Source organism: Notamacropus eugenii, chromosome 4 (genome assembly GCF_028372415.1).
Source record: "Notamacropus eugenii isolate mMacEug1 chromosome 4, mMacEug1.pri_v2, whole genome shotgun sequence".
In the NCBI taxonomy this organism is placed as follows: domain Eukaryota; kingdom Metazoa; phylum Chordata; class Mammalia; order Diprotodontia; family Macropodidae; genus Notamacropus; species Notamacropus eugenii.
Genome location: NC_092875.1, coordinates 332,897,924 through 332,925,048, shown reverse-complemented (window position 1 = coordinate 332,925,048; position 27,125 = coordinate 332,897,924). Strand labels below are relative to the sequence as shown.

General features: G+C 36.0%; 1 protein-coding gene across 4 annotated transcripts in view; it reads left to right on the top strand.

Moving 5' to 3' along the window:
- The window catches only part of PIK3C3 (phosphatidylinositol 3-kinase catalytic subunit type 3), a 199,007-nt gene that overhangs the window by 129,922 nt on the left and 41,960 nt on the right, over window positions 1–27,125 (top strand). For all 4 annotated transcript variants that reach the window (XR_011966213.1, XM_072605264.1, XM_072605266.1 and 1 more), the window contains one exon: window positions 18,562–18,730. Coding sequence is in view for 3 of the 4 variants with exons in the window: in XM_072605264.1 (XP_072461365.1) it covers window positions 18,562–18,730 (169 nt within the window). In the remaining variant the exon portion in view is untranslated. The remainder of the gene's footprint in view (window positions 1–18,561; window positions 18,731–27,125) is intronic.

The following is a 27,125-nucleotide window of genomic DNA, read 5'->3' as shown; positions in this document are numbered from 1 at the left end:
ATCTTCTTTTGTCCTGTAGGGCCAGATAACTTTCTATACCCCATTACCTGTATTTCTTATTTCCTAGTAGCAAGAACAGTACTCGACAGTTGTTCCTAAAACTTTGAGTTCCAACTTCTCTTCATCCCTCCCTCCCCACCCATTCCCTTTGGCAAGGCAAGCAATTCAATATAGGCCATATCTGTGTAATTTTGCAAATGACTTCCATGATAGTCGTATTGTGTAAGACTAACTATTTCCCTCCATCCTATCCTGAACCCCATTGCTTCTTTTCTCTCTTTTGATCCTGTCCCTCCCCAAGAGTGTGTTGACTTCAAATTGCTCCCTCCTCCCATTGCCCTCCCTTCCATCATCCCCCCCACCCTGCTTATCCCCTTCTCCCCCACTTTCCTGTATTGTAAGATAGATTTTCATCCCAAAATGAGTGTGCATTTTATTCCTTCCTTTAGTTGAATGTGATGAGAGTAAACTTCATGTTTTTCTCTCACCTCCTCTCTTTTTCCCTCCACTAAAAAGTATTTTGTTTGCCTCTTTTATGAGAGATAATTTGCCCCATTTCATTTCTCCCCCAATATATTTCTCTCTCACTGCTTAATTTCATTTTTTTAAAGATATGATCCCATCCTATTCAATTCACTCTGTGCTCTCTGTCTCTCTTTGTGTGTGTGTGTGTGTGTGTGTGTGTGTGTGTGTGTGTGTGTGTGTGTGTAATCCCACCCACTACCCAGATACTGAAAAGTTACAAGAGTTACAAATATTGTCTTTCCATGTAGAATGTAAACAGTTCAACTTTAGTGTCCCTTATGACTTCTCTTTGCTGTTTACCTTTTCATGCTTCTCTTCATTCTTGTGTTTGAAAGTCAGATTTTCTTTTCAGCTCTGGTCTTTTCATCAAGAATTCTTGAAAGTCCTCTGTTTCATTGAAAGACGATTTTTTCCCCTGAAGTATTATACTCAGTTTTGCTGGGTAGGTGATTCTTGGTTTTAGTCCTAGATCCTTTGACTTCTGGAATATCCTATTCCACGCCCTTCGATCCCTTAATGCAGAAGCTGCTAGATCTTGTGTTATCCTGATTGTATTTCCACAATACTTGCATTGTTTCTTTCTAGCTGCTTGCAATATTTTCTCCTTCACCAGGGAACTCTGGAATCTGTCCAAAATGTTCCTAGGAGTTTCTCTTTTTGGATCTCTTTCAGGCAGTGATTGGTGGATTCCTTGAATACTTATTTTGCCCTCTGGTTCTAGAATATCAGGGCAGTTTTCCTTGATAATGTCATGAAAGATGATGTCTAGGCTCTTTTTTTGATCATGGCTTTCAGGTTGTCCCATAATTTTTAAATTGTCTCTCCTGGATCTATTTTCCAGGTCAGTTGTTTTTCCAATGAGATATTTTACATTCTCTTCCATTTTTTCATTCTTTTGGTTTTGTTTTGTGATTTCTTGGTTTCTCATAAAGTCATTAGCCTCCATCTGTTCCATTCTAATTTTCAAAGAACTATTTTCTTCAGTGAGGTTTTGAACCTCCTTTTCCATTTGGCTAATTCTGTTTTTTAAAGCATTCTTCTCATTGGCTTATTGAACCTCTTTTTCCAATTGAGTTAGCCTATTTTTCAAGGTGTTATTTCCTTCAGCATTTTTATGGGTCTCCTTTAGCAAGGTGTTGACCTGCTTTTCATGCTTTTCTTCCACCTCTCTCATTTCTCTTCCCAGTTTTTTCTCCACCTGTCTAACTTGATTTTCAAAATCCTTTTTAAGCTCTTCCATGACCTGAGCCCATTGAATATTTATTTTGGATGTTTGGAATACAGAAGTCTTGACTTCTATGTCTTTCCCTGATGGTAAGCATTGTTCTTCCTTATCAGAGAGGATGGGAGGAGATATCTGTTCACCAAGAAAGTAACCTTCTATGGTCTTATTTTTTTTCCCTTTTCTGTGTATTTTCCCATCCAGTGACTTGACTTCTGAGTGTCCTCTCCACACCCATCTCGCCTCCAGTCCTGCCCAGCTAGTGCTTGGGGGCTGAGATTCAAATACTGCTTCCCAGCCTCAGGGCTTTCTGAGGGAGTGGGGCTGCTATTCAGTGTGAGATTAAGTTCAGGTGGTCAGGTGGGGACAGGGCCACCACAAGGGGCTCAGTTCCCTCAGGGGATTTATGCAGAGACCTTCAACAATGGATCCATGCTCCTGCCTGCTTTGGGAGCCCTTGTCTGCTGCTGCCTCCACTGCTGCCTCCCGAGGGGGCCTGAGTTATGGAGACACCCAGCTCCCCTCTGGGTGAGCCGAAAAGACCCTCTCGCTGACCTTTGGCACCTGTGGGTGGAGGGACCTGTGCAGCCGCTGGAGATTCTGTCCCTGAAGCATGCTGAGGTCTGCTCCCCTTGGTGCCGCGTGTGGCCAAGGCAGGGCTGGGCTCTGCTCTGAGTCCAGGGCTCAACGGACCTTTTGTGTCAGTTTTTCAGGTCTCTCTGGAACAGAAATCTCCTTCACTCTGTTGTTCTGTGGCTTCTGCTGCTCCCAAATTTGTTGGGAGTTCTTCTTTACAGGTATTTTATGGGCTGTGGGTTCAGAGCTAGCATATGTGTATCTTTCTACTCTGCCATCTTGGCTGCTCCCCCGATTTGGAGCATTTTTATATAACTATAGATAGTTTTGATTTCTTTTTCTGGAAACTGCCTGTTCATATCCTCTGACCATATATCAATTAGGAAATGATTTGTATTCTTATAAATTTGTCTCAATTCTGTATATATTTGAGAAATGAGACCTTTGTCAGAGATATTTGCTGTAAAAAAAAAAAAACTTTTCCCCAGTTTTCTGCTTTTCTTCTCATTTTGGTTGCATTGTTTGTGCAAAATCCTTTTAATTTGCTATGATCAGAATTATCCATTTCATATCCCTTAATGTTCTCCGTCTCTTGTTTCGTCTTAAATTCTTCCCTTTTCATAGATCTTACAGGTAAACTACTTTTCCGTGCTTCCTTAATATGCTTATGATATCACCCTTTATGTCTAAATCATGTACCCATTTTGACCATATTCTGATAGAAGCTTCTGGTCTTTACCTAATTTCTGCCACACTGTTTTTCAGTTTTCCCAGCAGTTTTGTCACATAGCGGGTTTTTGTCTCCAAAAGCTTGGATCTTTGTGTTTATCAAACACAGAATTCCTATGTGGGTGGGTAGTTGGCACAGTGGATATAGTGTTGGGTTTGGAGTCAAGAAGAATCCTTTTCCTGAGTTCTAATGCAGACTCAGACGCTTACACTACCTTTGTGACCACGAGCATGTCACTTACTCCTGTTTGCCTCAGTTTCCTCATCTGTAAAATGAATCAGGGAAGAAAATGACAAATCATTCCAGTGTCTTAGCAAAGAAAATCCCAAAAGGGGTCATTGAAGAGTTCAACACAGTTGAAAAATGTCCAAACAACAACAAAATTATTATGGTCATTTACTACAATGTATTATGAACCTAATCTATTGCATTGGTTCACGCCTCTGTTTCTTGGCTAATACCAGATTGTTTTGATGATTACCAGTTTATAATACGTTTGGAGATCTGGTAGGAGTAGGCTACCTTCCTTCACATTTTTTTTCCATTGACTCCGTTAATGGTCTTAACATTTTCTTTTTCCAGATGGATTTTGTTGTTATTTTTTCTTGTGCTGTAAAATAATTTTTGGTAGTTTGATTGATATGGCATTGAATAAGTAGATTAATTTAGGTATAATTGTCATTTTTGTTATATTCACTCAGCCTGCCCATGAGCAATTAATATTTTTCCAGTTGTTTAGATATGATTTTATCTGTATAAGAAGTGTTTTGTAATTGTGTTCACATAGTTCCTGGGTTTGTCTTGGCAGATGGACTGCCAAGTATTTGATATTGTCTACAGTTATTTTAAATGGAATTTCTCTTTCTATCTCTTGCCACTGGACTCTGTTAACAAATAGAAATGCTGATGGTTTTTGTGAGTTTACTTTTATGTCCTGCAACTTTGTAAACTTGTTTATTTCAAGTAGTTTTTTAGTTGATATCTAGGATTCCGTAAGTATGCCATCATATTTTCTTGCAAAGAGAAATTATTTTGCTTCTTCGTTGCCTATTCTAATTCCTCTAATGTATTTTTCTTATTGCTATACACAGCATTTCTAGAACTATATTGAATAATAGTGATAATGTGGGTCCTTGCTTCACTTCTGATCTTCTTAGGAAAGCTTGTAGCTCATTCCCATTATAAATAATGCTTGCTCATGGTTTTAGATAGATACTACTTATTTTATATAAGACTCCATTTGCTTTCTAGTGTTTTTAGTAGGAATAAGTGTTGTATTTTATCTAGGCTTTTTCTGCATCCATTGAGATAATGGTATGATTCCTGTTGGTTTGGTTATTGATATGGTTAATTATGCCGATAGTTTTCCTAATATTGAACCAGTCCTTCATCCCTGGTATAAATCTCACCTGGTCATAGTATATGATCCTTGTGAAATACTGCTGTAATCTCCTTGCTAGTATTTTATATAAAATTTTGGATCAGTATTCGTTAGGTTAATTGATTTATAGTTTTCTTTCTCTGTCTTTACTCATCCTGGTTTAGGTATCAGCACATGTTTGTATCATAAAAGGAATTTCATAAGATTTCTTCATATACTTTCCCAAATAATTTATGTGATATTAGAAATAATTATTCTTTAGATGTTTGGTAGAATTCACTTGTGAATCCATCTGGCCCTTCACATATTTCCTTAGGGAGTTCATTGATGGCTTGTTGAATTTCTTTGTCTAAGATGGAGTTATTTAAGTGTTCTATTTTTTTCTTTTGCTAATCTGGGCAATTTATATTTTTGTAAATATTCATCAGTTTTGTTTAAATTGTCAGGTTTTTTGGGGGGGCTTATAATGTGACAAAATAGCTTGACATAATTACTTTAATTTTCTCTTCATTGGTGGTGAAGTCATCCTTTTTATTTTTATTTTTGATACTGGTAATTTGTTGTTTTTTTTTTTAAATCAAATTAACTAATTTCTGTTTTTCATAAAATCATTTTCTAGTTTTATTAGTTCAATAGTTTTCTTATTTTCAGTTTTATTAATCTCCTTTGATTTTCAGTATTTTAATTTTGTGTTTAATTGGGAAATTTTAACTCCTTTTTCTAGCTTTTATAGTTGCATGATAAATTCTTTGATTTTTCCTCTTCCTTTCTTTTATTGATGTATGCATTTAGAGATATTAAATTTCCTCTAAGTATTGCTTTGGCTACATCCCATAAATTTTGGCACGTTGTCTTATTGATATCATTCTTTGTAATGAAATTATTGCTTTTATGATTTATTCTTTGATCCACTTACTTTTTTAGGATGAAATAATTTCATATCCATTTAATTTTTTATGCTTCCACTGCCCTTTATTGAGTATAATTTTATTTCATTATGATCTGAAAAGGAATGCATTTATTATTTCTGCTTTTTTGCATTTGTTTGTGAGGTTTTTATGCCTAATATGTAGTCAGTTTTGTTATATTTCTCTTTATTTCCATTCAGTTTTCTCCAGAGTTGTATCATATCTACTTTTTCTAAAATTCTATTCACTTCCTCAACTTTCTACTTTATTTTTTGGTTAAATTTATCTAGCTCTGAGAGGGGGGAGTTGAGGTCCCCCATTAGTATAGTTTTATTGTTTCCTCTTGTAACTCATTTAATTTTTCTTTTAAAAATTCAGATGCTATACCATTTTGTGCATATGTCTCATACTATTGATAATTGTTTCATTGCTGATGTTACCCTTTCAGCAAGATATAGTTTGCTTTTGTTTTGTCTGAGATCTTGGTCATTTTCCCTGCTTTTTTTATTTCAGCTGGAACATAATGGGTTCTGTTCCAGCCTCCTACCTTTACTCTGTGTGTGTATCTATGTTTCAGAAATGTGTCTTGTAAACAGCCTCCTACAGGATTCTAGTTTTTAATCCACTCTATTCTCTGCTTGTTTTATGTGTGAGTTCATCCCATTCACATTTACAGTTATGAATTTCCCTCATTTTGTTCTTCTCCTGTTTGTCTCTGTCTGTGCATCTTTCTCTCCCTCACTTCTGTCTCTCTCTCTCTCTCTCTCTCTCTCTCTCTCTCTCTCTCTCTCTCTCTCTCTCTCTCTCTCTCTCTCACACACACACACACACACACACACACACACACACACACCTTCCATTTGTCCCTCACAAATGTTTTAATTCTGACCTCCCCTAGTCTGCCCTACCTTTTATAACCCTCTCCTTCTATTATCCTTGTTCTTTCTTACTGCCTTATAGTGTAAGAGAGATTTCTACGTTCAACTGAGTGTTTATGTTATTCCCATTGCCTGCCTCCTCCTCATCTTACCCTCCACTGTAATAGCTCTTTTGTGCTGCTTTTATGTAAGATAATTTATCCTATTCTGTCTGTCCCTTCCGTTTATTTTCTCCCTGTGCAATCCTCTTTCTCATCTCTTATTTTTATTGTTTTGGATATCATCCCATCAAAGTCAGCTCACACCCATACCCTCTGTATATGCCTTCTAATATTGATAAAGTTCTTAAGAGTTATAAAGGGGCAGCTAGGTGGTGCAGTGATAGAGCACCAGTGTAGGAGTCAGGAGGACCTGAGTTCAAATGTCACCTCAGACACTTGACACTCACTAGCTGTGTGACCTTGGACAAATCTCTTAACCCCAATTGCCTCATCCTGGGTCATCTCCAGTCATCTTGATAAATATCTGGTCACTGGATTCATATGGCTCTGGAGGAGAAGTGAGGCTGGGGACCTGCACAGCCCTCCCTCACTCAAAACACAGTCAAGTGCAAGTCATGTCATTATTTCTCTGATGGCATAGTCTTCTTCGGCAATGAAGGACAAATACACATAAGAGTTACGTGTCATCTTTTAAAGTACGAAGTAAACAGGTTAACCTTATTAGGTCTTTTGTTTTCTCTTTCCTTTTTACCTTTTTATGCTTCTTGAGTTTTCATGTTTAAAGATCTTTTTTTTTTTAAATTCAGCTCTACTTTTTTCATTAGGAATTCTTGAAAGTCCTCTATTTCATTAAATGTCTATTTTGAAATATTATACTCAGTTTTTCTGGGTAGGTGATTCTTAGTTGTAATACTAGCTCCTTTGTTTTCCAGACGATCATATTCCCCATCCCTCTAGTCCTTTAATGTAGATGCTGCTAAATCCTGTGTAATCCTGACTGTGACTCTAGGACATTTGGATTATTACTTTCTGACTGCTTGCAGTCTTTTCTCCTTGCCATGGGAGCTCTGGAATTTGACTGTAATATTTCTGGAAGTTTTCCCTTTAGGATCTCTTTTAGGAAATGATTGATGGATTCTTTTAATTTCTATTCTAGGCTCTTTTTTTTTTTAAATCATGACTTTTAGGTAGTCCAGTAATTTTTTGATGATCTCTTTTTAAAAAAGCTTATATTCAAGGTAAGTCATTTTTTTTCTGTGAAAATTATCACATTTTCTTCTGTTTTTTTCATTCTTTTGATTTTGTTTTATTGTTTCTTGATGTCTCATGAAGTCATTAGCTTCCCCCTTCCCATTTCTAATTTTTAAGTCGCTATTTTCTTCATTGAGCTTTTCTCTTTTTCCATTTGGCCAATTCTACTTTTTTAAGAAGTTGTTTTCTTCAGAGAATTTTTTACCTCCTTTTCCATTTTTCCAATTCTGCTTTTTATGGAGTTGTTTTCTTCAGTGAATTTTTGTTATGTCTCCATTTTTTTTGTGCTTCCTTTACCAAGCTGTTGATTTTTTTTTCCTGATTCTCTTGAATTCCTTGCTTTTGTTTTTCCAATTTTTCCTTCTACTTTACTTATTTGTCTTTTAAAAATCTTTCTAAGCTCTTTTGGGAGTTCTTATGGGGCCTGAGTCTAATTCATATATTTCTTTGAGGCACATGTAGCCATTTTGACATCGTTGTCCTTGTCTAATTTTGTGCCTCCCTGTCAACAGTTACTTTTGTGTGTGTGTGCTCATTTTTTCCAGCCTTTCATGACTTTTCACTTTATGTTAAAGTTAGGCTCTGCTTTTAGAGTGAACAGTGCAGTATTCCAATCTTCTTGTGCCAGGACTTGGAGTCTTGCTACTTGTTTGCATCAGACCTGAGAGCCTATCTGCTTGGGGCTTTGCTGCTGGTTTGCCCTTGGGGGCTTTGTTGCCAGCTCCCTGAGGTGCAGCCTGCACCAAACTGCACTTCTCTCACACCTCAGTGCTACAGAACTTTCCTGCTCACCCTGCAAGGTGTCCTGGGCTAGAAAACTGATTCACTGTTCCAAATTTGGTTTTGAGGCATTATTGCAGGGTTGTTTAAATGGGAGTTTGGGAGGTCTCAGATGAGTTTCTGACTCATTCTTTCATCTTGGCTCCTGAAGGTCCCTCACTATCTTTATCTCCAGACTCTTTCCTGTTCCTAGTTTCCCTATTACTATAGAAAGTTACAGCATTCCCCCCCTTTCATCTAGACTCACAACCTAGGTATCACACTCAGTTTATCATTTTTCACCCCATCCCACTCCAACTCCTGGCTCCCCAACATCCAGTCTGTTGCCAAGGTCTGTCAATTTTCTCATTGTAATAGCTCTTGCATATTCTTCTTTCTCTTCTCTGATATTGCCACTGCGATAATTCAGCCATTCATCACCTCACAACTGAAGTATTGCTGCTGCTTAGGCTGCTTGGCATAAGTTTCTCCCCACTTCAGTCCATCCTTCACTCAGATGCAGAGTGATAATTCTATGACCTTTATAACCTCTCCCTCCCCCCACCTTCCCAGTCTTCTTGTACCTTAATACTCCCCCCCAACTGCCCCTCCCCCCCACACCCTTTGTGGTCCAGTGACACTGGCTTCTTTGTTCTTTTCCAAAGAAGACATTCCATCTCCTAACTCTGAATTTTCACTGACTGTCCCCTATGCCCAGAATTCTCTCCCTCTTTATCTTTGCCTCCTGGCTTCAGATGTTGTTGTTGTTGTTGTTTAGTTGTTACTCATGTGTGTCTCTATGTGATCCCATGGAGTCCATGGGGTTTTCTTGGCAAAGATACTGGAGTAGTTTGCCATTTTTTTTCCCCAGTGCATCCCCATTTTACAGATGAGGAGCTGAGATAAATAGGGATTTACTGATTTCCCCTGGGTCATACAGCTTTTAAGTATTAAAAGTCAGATTTGAACTCAGATCTTTCTGACTCCAGGCCCAGTGCTCTATCTACTGCATCAGCTTAATTGATGTAATGCCCTGGATTCAGTAGCATCCTTCCAATCTCAACCTGACCCTCCATAGGAAGCCTTTCCTAATCCTTCTTAATTCTAGTGCCTTCCATCTCTCTATTACATATAACTTATTTGAGCATAGGGTTTTTTTCATGTCATCTCCCCATTAGATTGTGAACTTTCTGAGAATTGGGATTATCTTTGATTTTTCTTTGTATCCATCCCCATGGTAGTCTCTTAATAAATGTTTACTGACTGACTGAAAGGTGGAAAGAATTAAGTGATATTTGCAGTTGAGTATCAGAGGTAGGCTTTGAACCCAGGTCTTCCTGACTCTAGGTTCATTACTCGAGCAGTTACAAAAGTAGAAGTGAAAATGTCTCTACTCTTAACTTTGAAATCCGGCTCTTAGTTTATGAAAATCAGACGACATTGTTAATGTCTGCTTAGCATTCTAATAGTGTGGAAAGTTCACTAAGGACATCATATGTATACAAATGAAACAAATAGAACTTAGCATTTGAACCTTTCTTGTGGACTTATTATTTTGTGTTACATACTAGACCTGTATTCAGCAGTAACTATTACCTTGCTAAATGCTAAACTTTGCATTTCTTCAGCTCCTACCACTGGTCTACACAAACAGAAGGCATTTAATGTATGTTTATAGAATTGACTTGAATCAGAAAATATAAGCTACTAGATTATATGATGCATACTACAAATACTATTGAAGGAAGTAGAAAGTTCATTTTGAATTTGTGTAGTCATAAAAAACTTAGTTGAATATAATGAAATTGCATTTCCTTGAAAGACATAGGATTTATATTTGCAACAAATGAAGTAAATAGCTCAGTTATGAAAATGGAATAAGCATAATTCCCAAATTGATGAGTTTTAAACTTTATGTAAACAATGAATTCATCTAGCAAAGTCAGTTTTTAAAAATCTACCTTTAAAGAAAAAACCTTTCACTATTAGATGTCATCAGTTTCAAGTTATCATTCCCTTCAAGTTATCTGTGTGCTAAGCTATCTTGAACTAAATTTTAGAAATTTCTCAATGTCCAGTATGCAAATAATAGAAAAAATTAATTAGCACTTTTTATTCCCTGTGTATCGAGGATCTGCTTCAAGAGGATATAATTACAGTCACCAGAGTTACTTTGTTTTATGCACACTTTTGTTCTTGACTGTTCAAGGTGATGGATTTGAATAAGACCAAATTCCCCAAACTTCTTAATTAAACATGTTTTCAACTTCATGAAGTATATTTTTAAAGCCCTACTAGTTTCACTTAGAGAAATTGACTTTTAAAAAGACATTTTCTTTGGTATATATGAAAACAAATTTTCTTAAAACATTAATAGCGTCTTTACAAACACAGGCTCTGAACTTGCAAAGCTTAATAGTTGTTCCATTTTCAAGCACTGATTCTTTTATGTCTTATAATTAAGCAGTAATCCTGATCTTTGTGGATATTGTTAAATGAAATCAGACTAGTGGAATGGGAATTTTGTATTCCTAGCTTGGAGCCAGCGATGAATTGTCAACTTCTGAATTCCAGTAAAGCATGCATTGGGCGCAGTGAGTTAATTGGGTATTTTTAGTGAATTTCTCAATCTTCAAAATGCATTAACTGGGACCATTGGGGTATCATTTAAGGTATGAGAACAGCTTTGCTTTTAGAGAAATAAATATACTCAAGTCAAAACTTTTGTGTTTAAAATTAGAATTGTAGATAGATAGATAGATAGATAGATAGATAGATAGATATAGATATATTTATGTAGATATATATCTGTATCTATCTCTCTCTATATATATAAAATATTGTCTGGTGAGTGGACATGGGAGAAAGTTTCAAAAAACATTTAACAAATTTCCATGTTGAAGACTGTTGTCATTACTTTTTTGTTATTAGTAGTAATGTTTCAATTAATTTGGAGTTGTGTTTATTCATGGGTAATACATATGACAGAAAATAAAAGGTCCAAGGATAAATTGAAATTTTTCTGAATGGAAGGGTCTAAACAATGAGAACTCAAGGTTTGCTATTGGGAAAAACTTCTATTCCTCTTTAAAGTCCTCAGGCTGTCTCTGTGATTAGGTTTTACTTAAAATATTTTAAAGCAACCCTTTTATTACAGGCTCTATTCTCTCTCCTCCCCCATTTCCTTACTCCCTTCAAAATTCCCTCTCATTTGTCAACCTTTTCCATAGATTTGGAATTTCATTTAACTTATTGATTCCTTTTTCTTTCTTTTATTTGTCTAATTCTACCCTTTTTTCATTTTTTCCCATCTCAGCTGTTTAATTCAAAAGAGCTCCTTTCTTCCTCCGTAATTTCTTTTAGATTATTTTTTCATCTGTGCCTTTCTCTAAGAATTTCTTTTCTTTGTTGTTTTCATTAGTTCTTATGCCTTCTTCTGAAATTTTATATTCATTATCTGTATGCTTACGTCTTTAATTTCTTTAACTTCAGTTACAGCTTCTTAATGACCAAGTTTGATTCTCCCTTCTGTTTAATTTCTGTGTTATTGCTTTTGTAGATCTTGACCCATTATTCCTTTTCTCTGTTATGTCTCAGTCTTAGAAGTCTATCAATTCATGAAGGAAGTAATGAGAATAGAAGCATTTCCCCATAATGGAAGTTAACCTGTCCCAAATCAGGTGACCCACTTCTGTCCTCTACCTTTACCTTCCTATTTTCTATGAAATCTTTTCTTTGGTCTACATCTTCACACCCTTCGGATAGCTGGTTGCCCCTAAGAGATCTAATTTACGTTTTTCTGAAGTAGAATGTTGTCTTTGAAGGCATACTGCTCTCAGGAAGTAGTTTCCTTGTGTATCAGTTCCCCCCAGATAAATCCCATTATAAGATACTCATCTCCTCTTACAAACATATACCACTTCCTCCATGACACGTTTCCTTTCATTCCCACCATTTTGGTACCTTTTCTATTTTTCCTGTTTTTAAAAAAATACTTTTATCTTGTTTTTAATTTATCCATAACATAGAACAATAAAAAGATGATTTTACATGAAACTGCAAATCTAATACACAGTAGACAATGTGCTGTTCCTTTCAAATATACAACAAAATTATCATGTACATCTCCCCCCATCCCTGCCCTAGAGATGGCTACCATTAGATTCAGATGTGTGTGTGTGTATGTGTGTGTGTACATACTTATATTTATCACTTCTTTCTTTGGATGCAGATGACGTCTTTTCTTTATATGTCCTTTATAGTCAATTTGAGTATAATAGTCAAAATAACTTGTTTGCTCAAAGTTGTTCTTAAAACAATATTGCAGTTATTTTATATGATGTTCTCTTGATTCTTCTCCTTTCATTCTTCATTATTTCATGAAAGTCTACTCTTGCAGTTTTACAGTGTGTTGTAGAGGTCATCTTGAAAGGATTCAGACTCAGACTGTCTCCAATCCAAGCAAAGTCATTTATTGAGAGTGACGCCTTTCAGGGAGCAGACTGGGTTCCAAGAGGAACCAGCAGTTTAGTGAAAACAAGATGGATTTTTTATAGGGCAAAAGATACAATTATATAACAATATGCAAATATTAAAAAAGCAGGAGGGATTTGTCAAGGAATTAGGCAATAGAGGAGGGGTGCTATCTTCAATAGAGCTGCAGGTGTGATGCCTAACAGAAAAAGCCTTTTGGGGGGGGCATATATGTATGATAATGATATTACAATAAGCCTTTCTACGTCATAAGTTCATCCAAAGGACAGCTTTTGCTTTTGCTGCATAGGTACCTACTTAAGGAAAGTCTCTTCTATTGTTTTGGGGTCTACATCCTGCTCAGGCATCCTGGTGGTGCTACTTTCTGATTAGCTATTGTGCTCCTGAGATTAGATGGATATGGTTGTAGTTGAGTGCATGAACATACCCTCTGTTTCTGTAAGAAATATGAGAATTGGATCTGGGGGCATTGACTAGCTAGAGGCAATGGTTAGGATTCCATTACATGGACACACCTGCTGTTCTAGTAAGGCATATTTGGGATATTGGGTCTGGGATGCCTGTGGTGTGGTTAAAACTAGATTATATAGTCAAATTAGGACATGCCTTCTATTCAGTGAGGCCCATAAGGAAGTCAGAACACTGGGGCTGAGGGCAGTTTTATTAGAATTCCATCACTAGGAAACAGTGAAAAAAAAAGTGTATAGGCATAAGATTTAGTCGTACCAGATCTTAAACTGTATTGTATTATAAGGCAGTAATTACCAGAACTGTCTGGTACTAGATAAGAAATAGAAAAGTAGATCAATAAAATAGAATAGACATACAATTTACAACAGCAAATTTACATAATAAAATTGTGTTTAACAGGTATAAAGACTTAAGATTTGGGGTTAAGAATTCATTATTTGGTAAAAAATTGTTGGGAAACTGTAAAGTGGTATGGCAGAAACTGGGCATGGACCAATATCTTACACCATTTTCCAAGATATGGTCAAAATGGTTACATGGCCTAGATAAAAAGGGAGATTTTACAGGAAAATTAGAACATGGAACATATCACTTGTTAGATTTATGCATAGGTGAACATTTTATGAATAAATAAAAGGTACAGAGGAAAATTAGGTATAAAATGGATAATTTCTCCCATTTTCTTGCAGTCCTTTTTCTTGTTGAGAGACTACAGGAATTACCTTCCTTTCATTGTTCACTTATACATTTTATCAATATATATCCCACATTTCCCATTATGCATTTGATTGATTGAAATGCTATTTAATTCACTTTTAGAGAGTAAACAGACCCAAATCAAAACTTTTGTGTTTAAATTAGAATTATGTATATAATATCATCCTGCCTGTAGGATGTAGTCACAAAAATAGTAAAGGGATACAAAGTCATGCCATTTGAGTATCAGTTAAAAGAACTCTATTCTTAACCAAAGTCTTGGGGCTTGAGGGGAGGGTGGGAGGGGACGTTAGGGTGGGGCAGGATGACAGTACAGTCTAGATTGATACTGGGCTTCAAGTATTTGAAGGCGTATCATGAAGAAGGATTATACTTATTCTACTTAACTCCACAGGATAGAACTTGAAACAATGAGTAGAAGTTATAAAGAGGCAAATATAGACCTGATATAAGGAAAATTTCATAATACTTAGACTGTCTCAGAAGGTGATTATTGGATTTGCTGCAAAGAGGACTCTTTTTCTTCAGCTTTGAGATTCCATGATTTTGCAATTATTATTCTAGCAGGGTTGGAGAACCTGCAGTCTCAAGGTCATATGTGGCCTTCTAGGTCCTTGGGTAGGGCCTTTTGACTGAGTTCCAGTTTTACAGAACAAATCCTTTATCAAGGAGATTTGTTCTGTGAAGTTTGGATTCTGTCAAAGGGCCACACTTGAGAGCCTAGAGAGCCACATGTGGCCTTGAGGCTGCAGGTTCCCCAGTGGCTTCTCAGTGTTAGTAGTAAATGATAGAACCATCAGATCTTCTAGCTTCTAGGTCTTATTACTGCTCTTATTTCTATACCAGGCTGCAAAAGACCCATGGGTCACTTCTGTGGAAATTGGCTTTTTATACACTGCTGTAGCCAGAAAGGCCATTTGTGCTGGAAATGATTAGGAAGGACATTTAAAGTGTTTTTGGTCACTAGTTTAAGAAAAATATGGATCTAGTCAAAAAACTATAATGATCAAAGGAATAATATGTGAGGCAGCTCGATAGCATAGTAGATAGATTGTTGAACATGGAGTCAGGAAGACCTGACTCAGACACCAGCTGGAACAAAGAACAAGCTGGAAGTGTACCATTTTACATAGTTGCTATTAAATTTGTTATAGTGATCAGTACAAGAGTGTGATATGTACTAAAACTGTTCAGACTGGCTTGGGTAAATGAGTGCATGGTAAACCCATAGCAAATTTGGTTTGATGCTATGTTCTTAGTTTTAATTGACACTGCAAAACAGAATACTGGTTTGGTAGACCCTTTAAGTATAGCCAATTATGGTAATTCTTATCTTCTTATAAGAATCAAAGCCTGTTTTCCCCTTGCTGTGTATGCTCTAAGCTATTTATAAGTAATTATCATATTATCCCACTTCAACATTGGCACTTATTATACATAGTTATTTTAATTTGTGTGTTTTTTAAGCAGTTCTTCCAAGGCTTTGATCATTTGGTTCTCCACATTTTAAGAAAAATGTTTTTAAATTGGAGCTAATCCAGAGAAAAACAACAGATATGTTTTTCAGAATTGGAAAATAGTTCCTAAGAAGAACTTTTAACAGTTGGGATTAATTTATCTAAAAAAATGGTGAGTTCATAACTAGGTTTAAGCATTTAGTGATTGTCATAATGAGGGCCCTTCCCAGCTGGTATTCTTCTTCATAGCGAACAGAAACTGATACACATCTTAAGTTTCCATGCCTCTATTTTGGGATTATCTCATTCCCTAGCTTCTCTCTTTCCTTATCAATTTCCAGTTAAACCCCAAATGTGAGATCATAAGTCTATGTCCCTGTAGCCTCAGCTAAATTGGGTTTTTTTTTTTTTTGGATACTAGTATCAGTACTTAAAAAGTTGATAAGTATCCTCCAGTATGGCTCATGTAGAATATAGAATGCACCTTCTCATATTGTTTTCTTACTGACTTCATTTAATTTTCAGTGTTTTTTCAGTGTTATATTCTGTGCGTGTGTGTGCGTGTGTGTGTGTACGTACACACACATATATAGTAAGGGCTATAGTTGGGAATTGGGCTGTTCTGGGGAATCTCTCTTCATATAGCATGCATATTACTACATTTGAAAGAAATAGAATGAAATAAAGTTTGATAAACATTAAAACTTTATTAAATAGATAAGACATTGAAGATAGAAACAGAAAAACAACATAATATCTGCCTTTGAAAAAAGGCTTTTACAGAGCCTTAGGATCATAAATGTAAATGTCATACTGATAAATTGATAAAATACTGGTTTGTAAAGATTTTCATTTAATACAATCCACATACCAGAATTTAAGATCAGGAGATAGTTAGATTGCCTAGCAATGAAAAATTCATTCATTTGGAGTTTAATAAGCATTGAACTAAGCATTAGGAATACACATAGAAAAGGCTAGACATTCCATGTTTTCAAAGAGTTTTACACTCCAGTTGAGGGTTGCAACACAGTCAAGAAATCAACTCTAATGCAAATAGAAAGCCTTGCAAGTCCAAGAAATTTAAGATCAGTGCAGATAGTTTAAGGGCTCAGATCAAATAATTGTGCCAAAGGTCTACAGAGTTAGAAGCAGAGTATGGGTTAAAGCTTGGTGGGCTTCCATCTTTCCAAAAGGAATAGCATTGATGAATGCCATTTTATCCATCAGTGTGAGCAGTTAAATAACTCAGATTATTGACCTGAAGTTTGTAGACTGTTCTTTTCATTAAGAAGAAAAAATATATTTGCTGTTTTCCAGTCTTGTATTCCTCTGACTTTCTATGATCTCTCAATCACAGATTATGATTGGCTTGTTAGATTCATGCATCTGTTCTTTGAGTGCTTGGGCATATAGTTCTTCTGGACAAGTGCATTGAAATCATTAAGAAAAGCTGAGGCTCTTTTTCTGTGTCCCCTCTTTATTGGGCATTAACTCTGTTAGCTATTTTTATACTGTCATTTCCAGTGCTGCAGTTAATTGTTCTTGGCAGAAAAAACAGAACCAAAATAAAGATTGAATAGTTTTACCCTCTGTCTCCTGGCTATTAATATCATCCTGTGATGTTCCAAGCAGAGGCCCAGTCCCTGTTTTGGTTCTTATTCTCTCAGTCTAGAGACAGAGAAGGGACTCTTGACTTCTCTGAATTGTCAGGTGAGAAAACTTTCTGTGGCAATGCAGTTCATTCTTTCTATGCAACTTATATAGTCTTTGACAGTTGCCGAGAATGTTAGAATTAGAAAGACCTGGATGTGAATCTGCTCTCAGAATTTGGTGGGATACTGTTTGCAATTCATTTAATTTTTATAATCTTTTGTTTCATATGCAGAATAGGAACAGTACCTGAAGTAACTGCTTCAAGGAGTTATGAGGGTCAGCTGGGATAATGCTTGCATAGTACTTTACAAATTTTAAAGTCACACGCGCACACACATGCATATACCTATGTATATACACATATATTCATATGTGTCAGCTATCATTATTGTTATCATCATTATTATTATTATTCACCTTTAGACAGCTCTGATTGTTAGGAAGTTTTTCCTGACATCAAACCTCAATTTGCCTCTTGACTTTTGCTTATTGTTTCTGGTTCTGTCCTGAATAGACAAATAGAATGTCTGATATGTTGTTCACATAACAACCTTTAAGATACTTGAAGATAGCAATCATGACCTCTGTGCTCCCCCTTTGAAAAAAAAAATTCCAGGCTAAATATTCCCAGTTTCTTCATGAGGTCCTCATATAGCATAGACTCAAGACACTTCACTACTCTGGTTGCCATACTCTAAACATCCTTCAATTCATCATTCTTATTCTTAAATTGTGGTGCACAGGACTGAATGCAATACTTCAGAAGAGTTCTGATGAGTGCAGAGTACAGTGGAACTATTAATTCCCTATTTTTGGAAGCTGTGCCAAGTTATAATGCAGCCCAAGATCACATTAGTTTTTTTGGCTGTGATATCATATTGCTGACTCATTAAGCTTGCAGTCCACTAAAACCCCCAGAAAACAAAACAAAAAAACCTGCCATCACTCTAGAAATGGCTCAGTAGAGAATTATCAGTTATTATATATATATATATATATATATATTTGAAAGAAACAATTTATAAAGAAAAATGAAAGAAAAGGTAAAGGAACAAGGGGTTACTCAGGATGAAGAAGAGTAATTTGAGAGATGATTTAATAAAATATCTTCTTGTATTTGAAGTTGTAATGACATTCCCTATTTCTGTTGAAGATTGAATGAATCAGAGTAAGTTTAATCTATATGTTAAGAGATTTGTTATGTAAAAAGAATGAAATCCCAGCTATGTCTTAAGTAGTAGGCTAGGTTATTGACTTTGTCTCAAAAATAAAAGTAGTCACTTACCTCATATGGTATAAATGTGGCTTTGAAATGTTGAGGGTATGAACTGAAGAAATTTTGAAGATCACGTGTAACCTCATGATTGTTTGGTAATATATTTTATGTACCTTATCATGAGCTGGTAAGCCTTATAAAAAAGAAGGTATGAGTTCTAATTAGATACATAGTTCTGAGAGTATGAATTAATAAGCTTCTCATTTTTAATTTCAAAGAACTGAATAGAAACAAATATTGTCTTTTCTCCAAATGTAGGCAAACTCTTCCACATAGACTTTGGATATATTTTGGGTCGAGATCCCAAGCCTCTCCCTCCTCCAATGAAGCTGAATAAAGAAATGGTGGAAGGCATGGGAGGAACACAGAGTGAGCAGTATCAAGAGTTCCGTAAACAGTGTTATACAGCTTTTCTCCATCTGCGAAGGTAAAATTAGCTACATGCTTTTGATGATTTTGGAAATCTCATATCCTTTTCATATTACAGAATGTGTAATATGACCTCCCTCAATATGGAAGTCAAGGGAATGTCCTACATGCACAGTCTTCAGTCTTCTTTATACTTCCTTTTTCCAGAATGATCTGAGTGACAATATTTCTTATTATCTCATTGGAAGATGTTTGAATAATAACATGCAGAATACTGGATTTGGAGTCAAAAGACCTGATTCCAAACATGGAACATTTTGCTTCTAGCATAACCTTGAAAAACTCACTTCTTAGAATATCTGGGCCTGTCTTCCTTAAATTCTCAAAGTTGAAAGAAATCTTAGATATCATCTAGTCTGATTCATTCCCAATTGTGAATCACTCTCTATAATATCTCTAAATAGTGTTTATCCATCCTTCACTTGCAGGCCCCTATTGAAGGAAAACCTAGTACCTCCCCAGGCAGCCCATTCTATTTTTAGATAGTTTTAATTGTTAAAGAGATTTTTATTTATATAGAAGTTAGTTTCTTCTCTGTAACTTTTGACTCTAATTCTGTCCTCTGGCTCCAGTTGCTCCTAATTCTGCTGTCTGTGTACATTCCAGATATCTAGTCTCTCTTGCATGTAAGAGCCCTACAAATACTTGAAGACATTGAATGACCCTCTGTCCCTTCTTATAGAAACTAAACATGTCCAGTTCCTTTAACCAATTCTTTTTTTTATTAAATTATTTGATTTGTTTTCAGTGTTCTACAGTCACTTCCATATATCTTAGATTTTTTCCCTGCTCCCTTCCCGCTCCCTCCCTGAGATGGCATACAATCTTATATAGGTGCTACACATACTTTCCTATTAAATACATTTTCACCTCAGTCATAGTTGCGTAGAAGAATTAAAATGAATGGGGGAAACCATAAAACAAAACATAGTACAAAAAAACAATCTGCTTCATTCTGTGATCCAATTCCATAGTTCTTTCTCTGGATGTGGAAGGTACTTTGCCTCAAGAGTCCATTGGGAATTTTTTTAGTCCTTGCATTGCAATGAGGTACCAGAGTCTACCAGAAAAATTCCTTGTACATTGTGGTTGTTGCTGTATGCAAACTGCTCCTGGTTCTGCTGCTTTCACTCAGCATCAGTTCATATAAGTCTTTCCAGGCCTCTCTGAAGTCTTCCTGTTCATCATTTCTTATAGCACAATAGTATCCCATTAAATTCATATACCACACCTTGTTCAGCCATGCCCCAATTGATGGGCATCCCCTTGATTTCCAGTTTTTGACCATCACAAAGGGAGCTGCTGTAAATATTTTTGTACATGTGGGACCCTTTCCCATTTCTATGATCTCTTTGGGAAACAGTTCTAGAAGCGATATTGCTGGGTCAAAGTGTATGCACATTTTTGTTGCCCTTTGGACAGAGTTCCAAATTGCTCTCCAGAATGGTTGGATAAGCTCCCAGCTCCACCAACAATGAATTAGTGTTCCAACTCTCCCACATGTTCTCCAATATTTATCATCTTCCTGTTTTGTCATGTTAGCCAATCTGATAGGTGTGATGTGGTACCTCAGAGTTATTCTAATTTGCATCTCTCTAATCAATAATGATGTAGAGCATTTTTTCATGTGACTATAGAAAACTTTAATTTCTTCCTCTGAAAACTGCCTGTTCATATCCTTTGACCATTTATCAATTGGGAAATGACTTGTATTCTTGTGCATTTGACTCAGTTCTCTATATATTTTAGAAATCAGACCTTTATCACAGACACTATCCAAAAACTTTTCAATTTAATGTAATCAAAATTATCCATTTTTCACTTCATAATGTTCTCTGTCTCTTGTTTGGTCAAAAGTTTCTCCATTCTCCATATATCTGACAAATACACTATTCTTTGATCCCCTAATTTGTCTGTAGTATCAATCTTTATACCTGTGTCATGTATCCATTTGGACTTTTTTCTTGTGTACAGTGTCACAGGCATTGGTCTATGCCCAGTTTCCACCGCACTGTTATCCAGTTTTCCCAGCAATTTTTGTCAAACAGTGAGTTCTTATCCCAGAAGCTGGGGTCCTTGGGTTTATCAAACAGTAGATTGCTGTATTCATTGACTATTGTGTCTTTTGTACCTAACCGATTCCACTGGTCTACCCCTCTGTTTCTTAGCCAGTACTAAGTGATTTTGATGATTGCTGGTTTATAATACAATTTGAGGTGTGGTAGAGCTGTGCCACCTTTCCTAGCATTTCTTTTCATTAGTTCCCTTGATATTCTGGACCTTTTGTTCTTCCAGATGAATCTGGATATTGTTTTTTCTAGCTCTAGAAAATAATTATCTAGTAGTTTGATTGTATGGCACTAAATAATTGTCATTTTTATTGTATTAGCTCAACCTAACACGAGGAATTGATGTTTTTCCACTTACTTAGATCTGACTTTATTTGTGCAAAAAGTATTTTGTTATTGTGTTCATATAATCCCTGGTTTTGTTTTGGCAGGTAGACTCAGATATTTTATAGTGTTTCCTGTAACTTTAAATGGAATTTCCTTTTCTATCCTTTAACCAATTCTTACATGCCCATGCCATAATTTTTAAACTGTTGGCCATTGTGGTTGCACTTAGGCTTTCAGTGTCTTTCCTAAAATGTCATACATAGAGCTGAGCATAAATACGGTCTAAACAGGAGAGCAAAGACAGGTCATACCTCCCTAGCTCTAGATGCTATTCCTCCTAATATAGCCCCAGATTTTACTAGTTTTTTTCTTCTGTTGTATGACATTGTTGACTCATATGTTGCTTGCAAGCCACTTAAATACCCAGATCTTTTCAGGCATGCTGTTGCTTATCAAAATGTTTTTCAATTAAATTCAGTAACCATTCATTACATATCTGTTGTGTGCCAGGCACTGAGCTAGGAACAGGGATACAGAAGTAAAAGTAAGAGTCTCTGTATTCACAGAGCTTACATTTTACTTTTTAGATCCTGACTTTGTCATGCACTTTTTTAGCTATACCTCCAGACTTTGTACCACCTTCACATTTCATATACCTTTATCCACGTCATTGATAAAAATCTTCTACAACATAGAATAGACCCTGCCACACTCTACTAGAGATCCCTGTCAAAACTGTTATTAAGCCGTTAATGTCTTTTGGGGAATTGTCATTAAACCACTTCCAGATCCTCCCAATTATGCCATTATCTTTTCCCATCTCTCCAGCATTTCTGTATAGATAGCATGAGATCATTTTAAATACTTTGGCAAAGTCTAGGCAAAGGACATCTACAGCAATCCCTGGCCTACCAGTTTTATACACTTTGCAAAAAGGATATGAGGTTATTCCACAGTACCCTCTTCTTATGCTCTCCATAACTGCCTCTAATTTTTCTAGATGTCAATAACCATGTGGGGCAGCTAGGTGGTGCAGTGGATAGGGCACCAGTGCAGGAGTCAGGAGGACATGAGTTCAAATCTCACCTCAGATGCTTGGCACTCACTACCTGTGTGACCTTGGTCAAGTCACTTAACCCCAATTGCCTCATCCTGGGTCATCTCCAATCATCCTGATGAATATCTGGTCCCTGGATTCAGATGGCTCTGGAGGAGAAGTGAGGCTGGTGACCTGCACAGGCCTCCCTCACTCAAAGTAAAGTATAAGTCATGTCATTATTTCTCTGATGGCATGGTCTTCTTCGGCAACAAAGGACGAACACACACCAGGTTGGTGCATGCCTATAATTTCTGCTAATAGGGAAAACGGAACTGGGGGATGGCTTGAGCTTGGAACCTCTGAACTTCATTTGGGCTAAAACTGACCATGTATCCTCACTAAACCCAGCACAAATAAGTTATGCCCCAGATAAAGGGCAACCAGGCTGCCTAAGGAGGGGCAAACTGGCCCAGGTGGGAAATGGAGCAGGTTGAGGTTTCCATAGCTATCATTAGTAGGATCAAACCCTTGAGTGGTCATTGTACTTCCAGTCTGGGCAAGGTAGAGAGACTTACTCTCCAAAAACAAACAAAAAAACTAGAATTTGGTCAGGGATTGAATCAAACTCACCTTTTTTTCTTTTTTGAAAACTAGGATAATCATTCCCCTTCTCCATTCTTTTAGTACTTTTGCTCTCTGTTATCTCTTAGATCACTAGTAGTGGCTCAACAATCATATCTGCAGTTAGTTATTTTGCTGGGCCCAGTCATAACTCTCTAGGACCAATTAGCTAAGAATCTTCCTGCAGGTGGATATTAAACATATTTATACCTGCTATTTGGCTTCAGTCATTTAACCTGTTCCAAATTTGCTTAAGTGAAAGTTTGACAATTTCTGTCATGTTGGAAAGACTTTGAGTTAAAATCCGAACAAGAGGACTATACCTTTTGTACAAGAATAAGTCTAACTATGAACAGAAAGACACTGCACCAATAAGATGGTTCATTAATTCTATGTCCATGGAAATTCTTAAGAAAAATGTAAAATGCCCCTCAGCCCTTGCCAAATTCTTCTTCCTCAGTGGTGTTGAAGTAGTAGTGATGAGTGAGGGGACAATAATATTAGTAATCACAAGCTTTAGATTGTTTATAAATACTGATGTTGTAATCAAAACGAGAGCTCTTTATCCAGTGATTATCAAATCTGTGTGCTGGTGAAAGAATTGAACATCAATATTTTCCTTCATTTATACAATAACTGAATCTAGAAAATAAAAGGCAGTTGCAGTGAAATGCAAGTATGTCTCTTAGCTTCTCCTCAGACAGACAAACAAATTGGCAGAGTTGATTTTTCATTATATGCCCCAAAGCAATAAAAACATCATTTCATGGAACACTTGTTTATCTTGCTGTGCAATGCTCACAGTGAACATAAGCAGAGAGATTAACCTAAGGATAATTATAGCTTATATGCTAACATCTGTTACAGACAATAAAGAGGTAGAGACATCCTATTAAAATTTTGACAAGATCCTCCAAACCAAGGCAACATGTGCATTGATATTTGGTGACTTGAATATAAGGAATTGGTTGTAGTCTGAACTGATGGGAGGCATGGCCACATGTAAAAGGATAGTTTTTTTGAATTATTGCTATACATTGCTATACATTTGTGTGTGTCTGTGTGTGTATGTATATACGTACATGTATATATCTCCAAATTTACATATATATGCATATGCATATACATATGCATGAGTATACACACACACATGTCTCCAGATATACAAAGCTCAAAACAAAATGGGGGTCAAAATAGTACCTATCGCAGACTTGTTATAAAGATAAAATGAGATAATAAGTGCTTAACCAACCTTAAAATGCTATAAAAACATTAGCTAGTATTGTTATTATTATAATTTCACATTAACTTTACCTACTTTTTGAAATATCTCCAGTTTCCAGTAGTTTTCTATAGTCTGAATGTTTCATATAAAAATTAAAAAAATTCAAAGTGTAATTCTCATGTCTATAAAGTGTTGGGGTTTTTTTTGTTGTTGTTATTAGCTGTCACATCAAAAGATATTACCAGAGAGTTATATGACTGAGAAAGGAGATAAGCTGGTCATAGTAATAGTAATATTAAAATATATTTTCTTGGTTCACAGTGCTACTCTGCTTTCACTTTTACCTATTCTGCTCTTTTGGAGTTATGTCCAAAGCTATATTTTATTCACGAATCCCACCTTACCCTTTCCTAGTCTTACCTGATATATCAGTGTTTCCTTACCCTAAAATCTTTAATTCATCTTGATTATTACTCCTAGTTTGCACATTAGTGTGTAGCCATATGAGGCTTGACAACTCTGGGGATTTTAAAAACATCTTGTCTTCTATGATTTTCTGAATATGCTACATTATAGTTATAGTCTGTAGCATCTAGCTTGGTATAGAGGCACATTTTTCCCTTTTCATTTTAAAATCTTTGATTAGCTGTGAAAGACTGTCTATCACCAGTCCTCAGTAGGTATATACTCTATCCCTAAACAAGAGCCCATTATTCCTGTTTCCTTATTTGCAAAATTAGGGATTAGACAAGGTGGTCACCAAAATTCCTTCTACCTTTAAATCCCATGAAAGAAAAAGGCATTCAACTCTCTGAAGGTTATGATTATCAGGCTTCATGGAAAGAGGAGCAAACTCAGCTAGAAGTAAAGCAGACATGATTTCTACACAGTGAGATCAGCACACTGATATCCCTTTAAATAAATTCCAGGTATTGTATTTTTATAAAACTAGGAAGGACAAGGGGAACCCAGCTAAAAGATCTGCTCCCTGTAATCATTCCTTTATTCATAACTATTTACTGGGAGGTCTATGGGGAATTCTTTCCTTACTTCAATTGGCCTCCTCTTTTGCTATCTAATAAAAAAGCACTTACCTTATTTAAAATGGCATCAAATCACTTATCTTTCATCTGGTAGTGCCTTCATCATCTTCATCTCTGCCTCTTCTGCTGTTGTTCTGAGGTTAAGGTCTTATATGAACTAAAAGAGACCATGATTCATGGTTTTGTCTCCTGTTTTAACACCTCCGTCTTTTCTAGAAAGAAGTAGTTGATTTGTCATTCACTCTCACTTCTTTTCCCAGTGTCAGTGTACCGCATGTTTTCCTCCAAGTTTGTTATTTGGGATTGATTGTTACCACATCCTCAGAAAGTCACAAGAATGTTTGCTTAAATAAAGGGCATATAACTTCAGTGATTAATCAGAAATGACAGGACCATTTGCCTCTGACTCTCATTTCAAGTTAATTAAACAAATGAGTGTGTAGTTTTAGCCTAGCTTCTCACAGGTAAGGTTTTTATTATCGGGGAAAATGTACCATAAAAAAGTAGCACATTAGATAGGCCTGGCATTGTCGCTAAGAAATAACCACAGGTAAAATTCATGCATTCTCTGGCAAGATTTTTTAAAGTATGTATTATTTGAGGCATGTCTGTGGGACAGGTGTACAAAAATTTATACTATTAATCATATTTTATGTTTTCCATAAGTAAGTCTTCATTTTATAACCCTCTCCATATGGCATGTTTCCACACTCTTTATTGTGCAAAATGCTGCTTTATTTGTCCTTAGAGTGGCTAAGTATATTAGTGTAACTTTGTAGATCTAAGAAAGTGAGAAGTAAATTGATGATCTTTGGATTTGCCAGTTGATGCAGAAGCACTTTACGCATATGAAAGTTCTTTAATAAATACATGAATTTTTTAATAAATGAAACACTACCAAAAACTATTTAAAGTAGTGATTTCTGTCAGAAAAGAGGTAGACAATAACATAGCTAGAGAGATGTCAAAGATTCTCTTTGTCACTCAAAACAGAAACAAACCAGTGCCATAGAAGCTGTCATTGATTATGTATTGACAGCAATTCAGCAGAGTGAGAAAACAAAAAAGTTATTAATTGAGAATTCAGTTAACACCTCTTGCTACCGAGAATAATCATGAAGGTAACCTTGGTAGTCCACACTTGTAAGACTACGTAAAGTTTCTTACACAAAGTTGCTTCTTTTAAAGATTTGCAGTACTATTTACACTACTCCTTCCAAGTATGTTGGTAGAAGCATTTGCACTTTAAAATTTTAGACTATCTATGATATCATATTGTAGATTTGTCTGTTAGACATTATGTTTAGGATATGGTTGAATATTAATCTGATTATTCAGTACAAAATAAATGTGAGTTATTTGATTGTCAGTGATTCAGAACTATAAAACTATGAGCCCACTTTATTTTTCAGTTTACATTTTTAATGTGCATAACAGATGTGCTTTTGTAAATCTAGAAAAACTAAAAATAAATTGGTTCTATTCTAACTGTAACTTTTTTCCTTGTAAGTTTTCTTAGTACTTAGTGACTTTCAGAAAGTTGTTGAGACAACTATAAGATAATAGATTGAGAATTGTAGAGGACCTTACTGGACCATCTAGTCCAACATTCCTGATTTTATAGATGAGGAAACTTGGGCCCTGAATGGATAAGTAACTTCCCCAGGTCACGCAGTGAATTAGTAGCCAAATAGGAATTCAGATTCAAGTCCTGCAACTCCCAAGTGCAGTTCTTGGTACTTACCATTATGCAGTCACCCAAATAAAATGAGATAATATATTCATATAGCAGGGTTTTGAAAAATAAGGTATACCTGCAGTATGCAAATATGTTAGGTGAAAAACATTTGCAGGGGACTTTGGGGACTTGATGGACTTATTCATGATCTCCCTTTATTGTAAGTGCAAGTAAATAATTGCCTCACCTAGAAATTGAAAGAAAATTGTGTTCAATTAAAAAAAAAATCATAACCTTACATTGGCCAGTTAGTACTGTGATCAGAATTATTGGAATGTTTAACTTCTTTGGACATGTAAATTTTTTAAATTTTCCTTTTATCTTTTTTGAA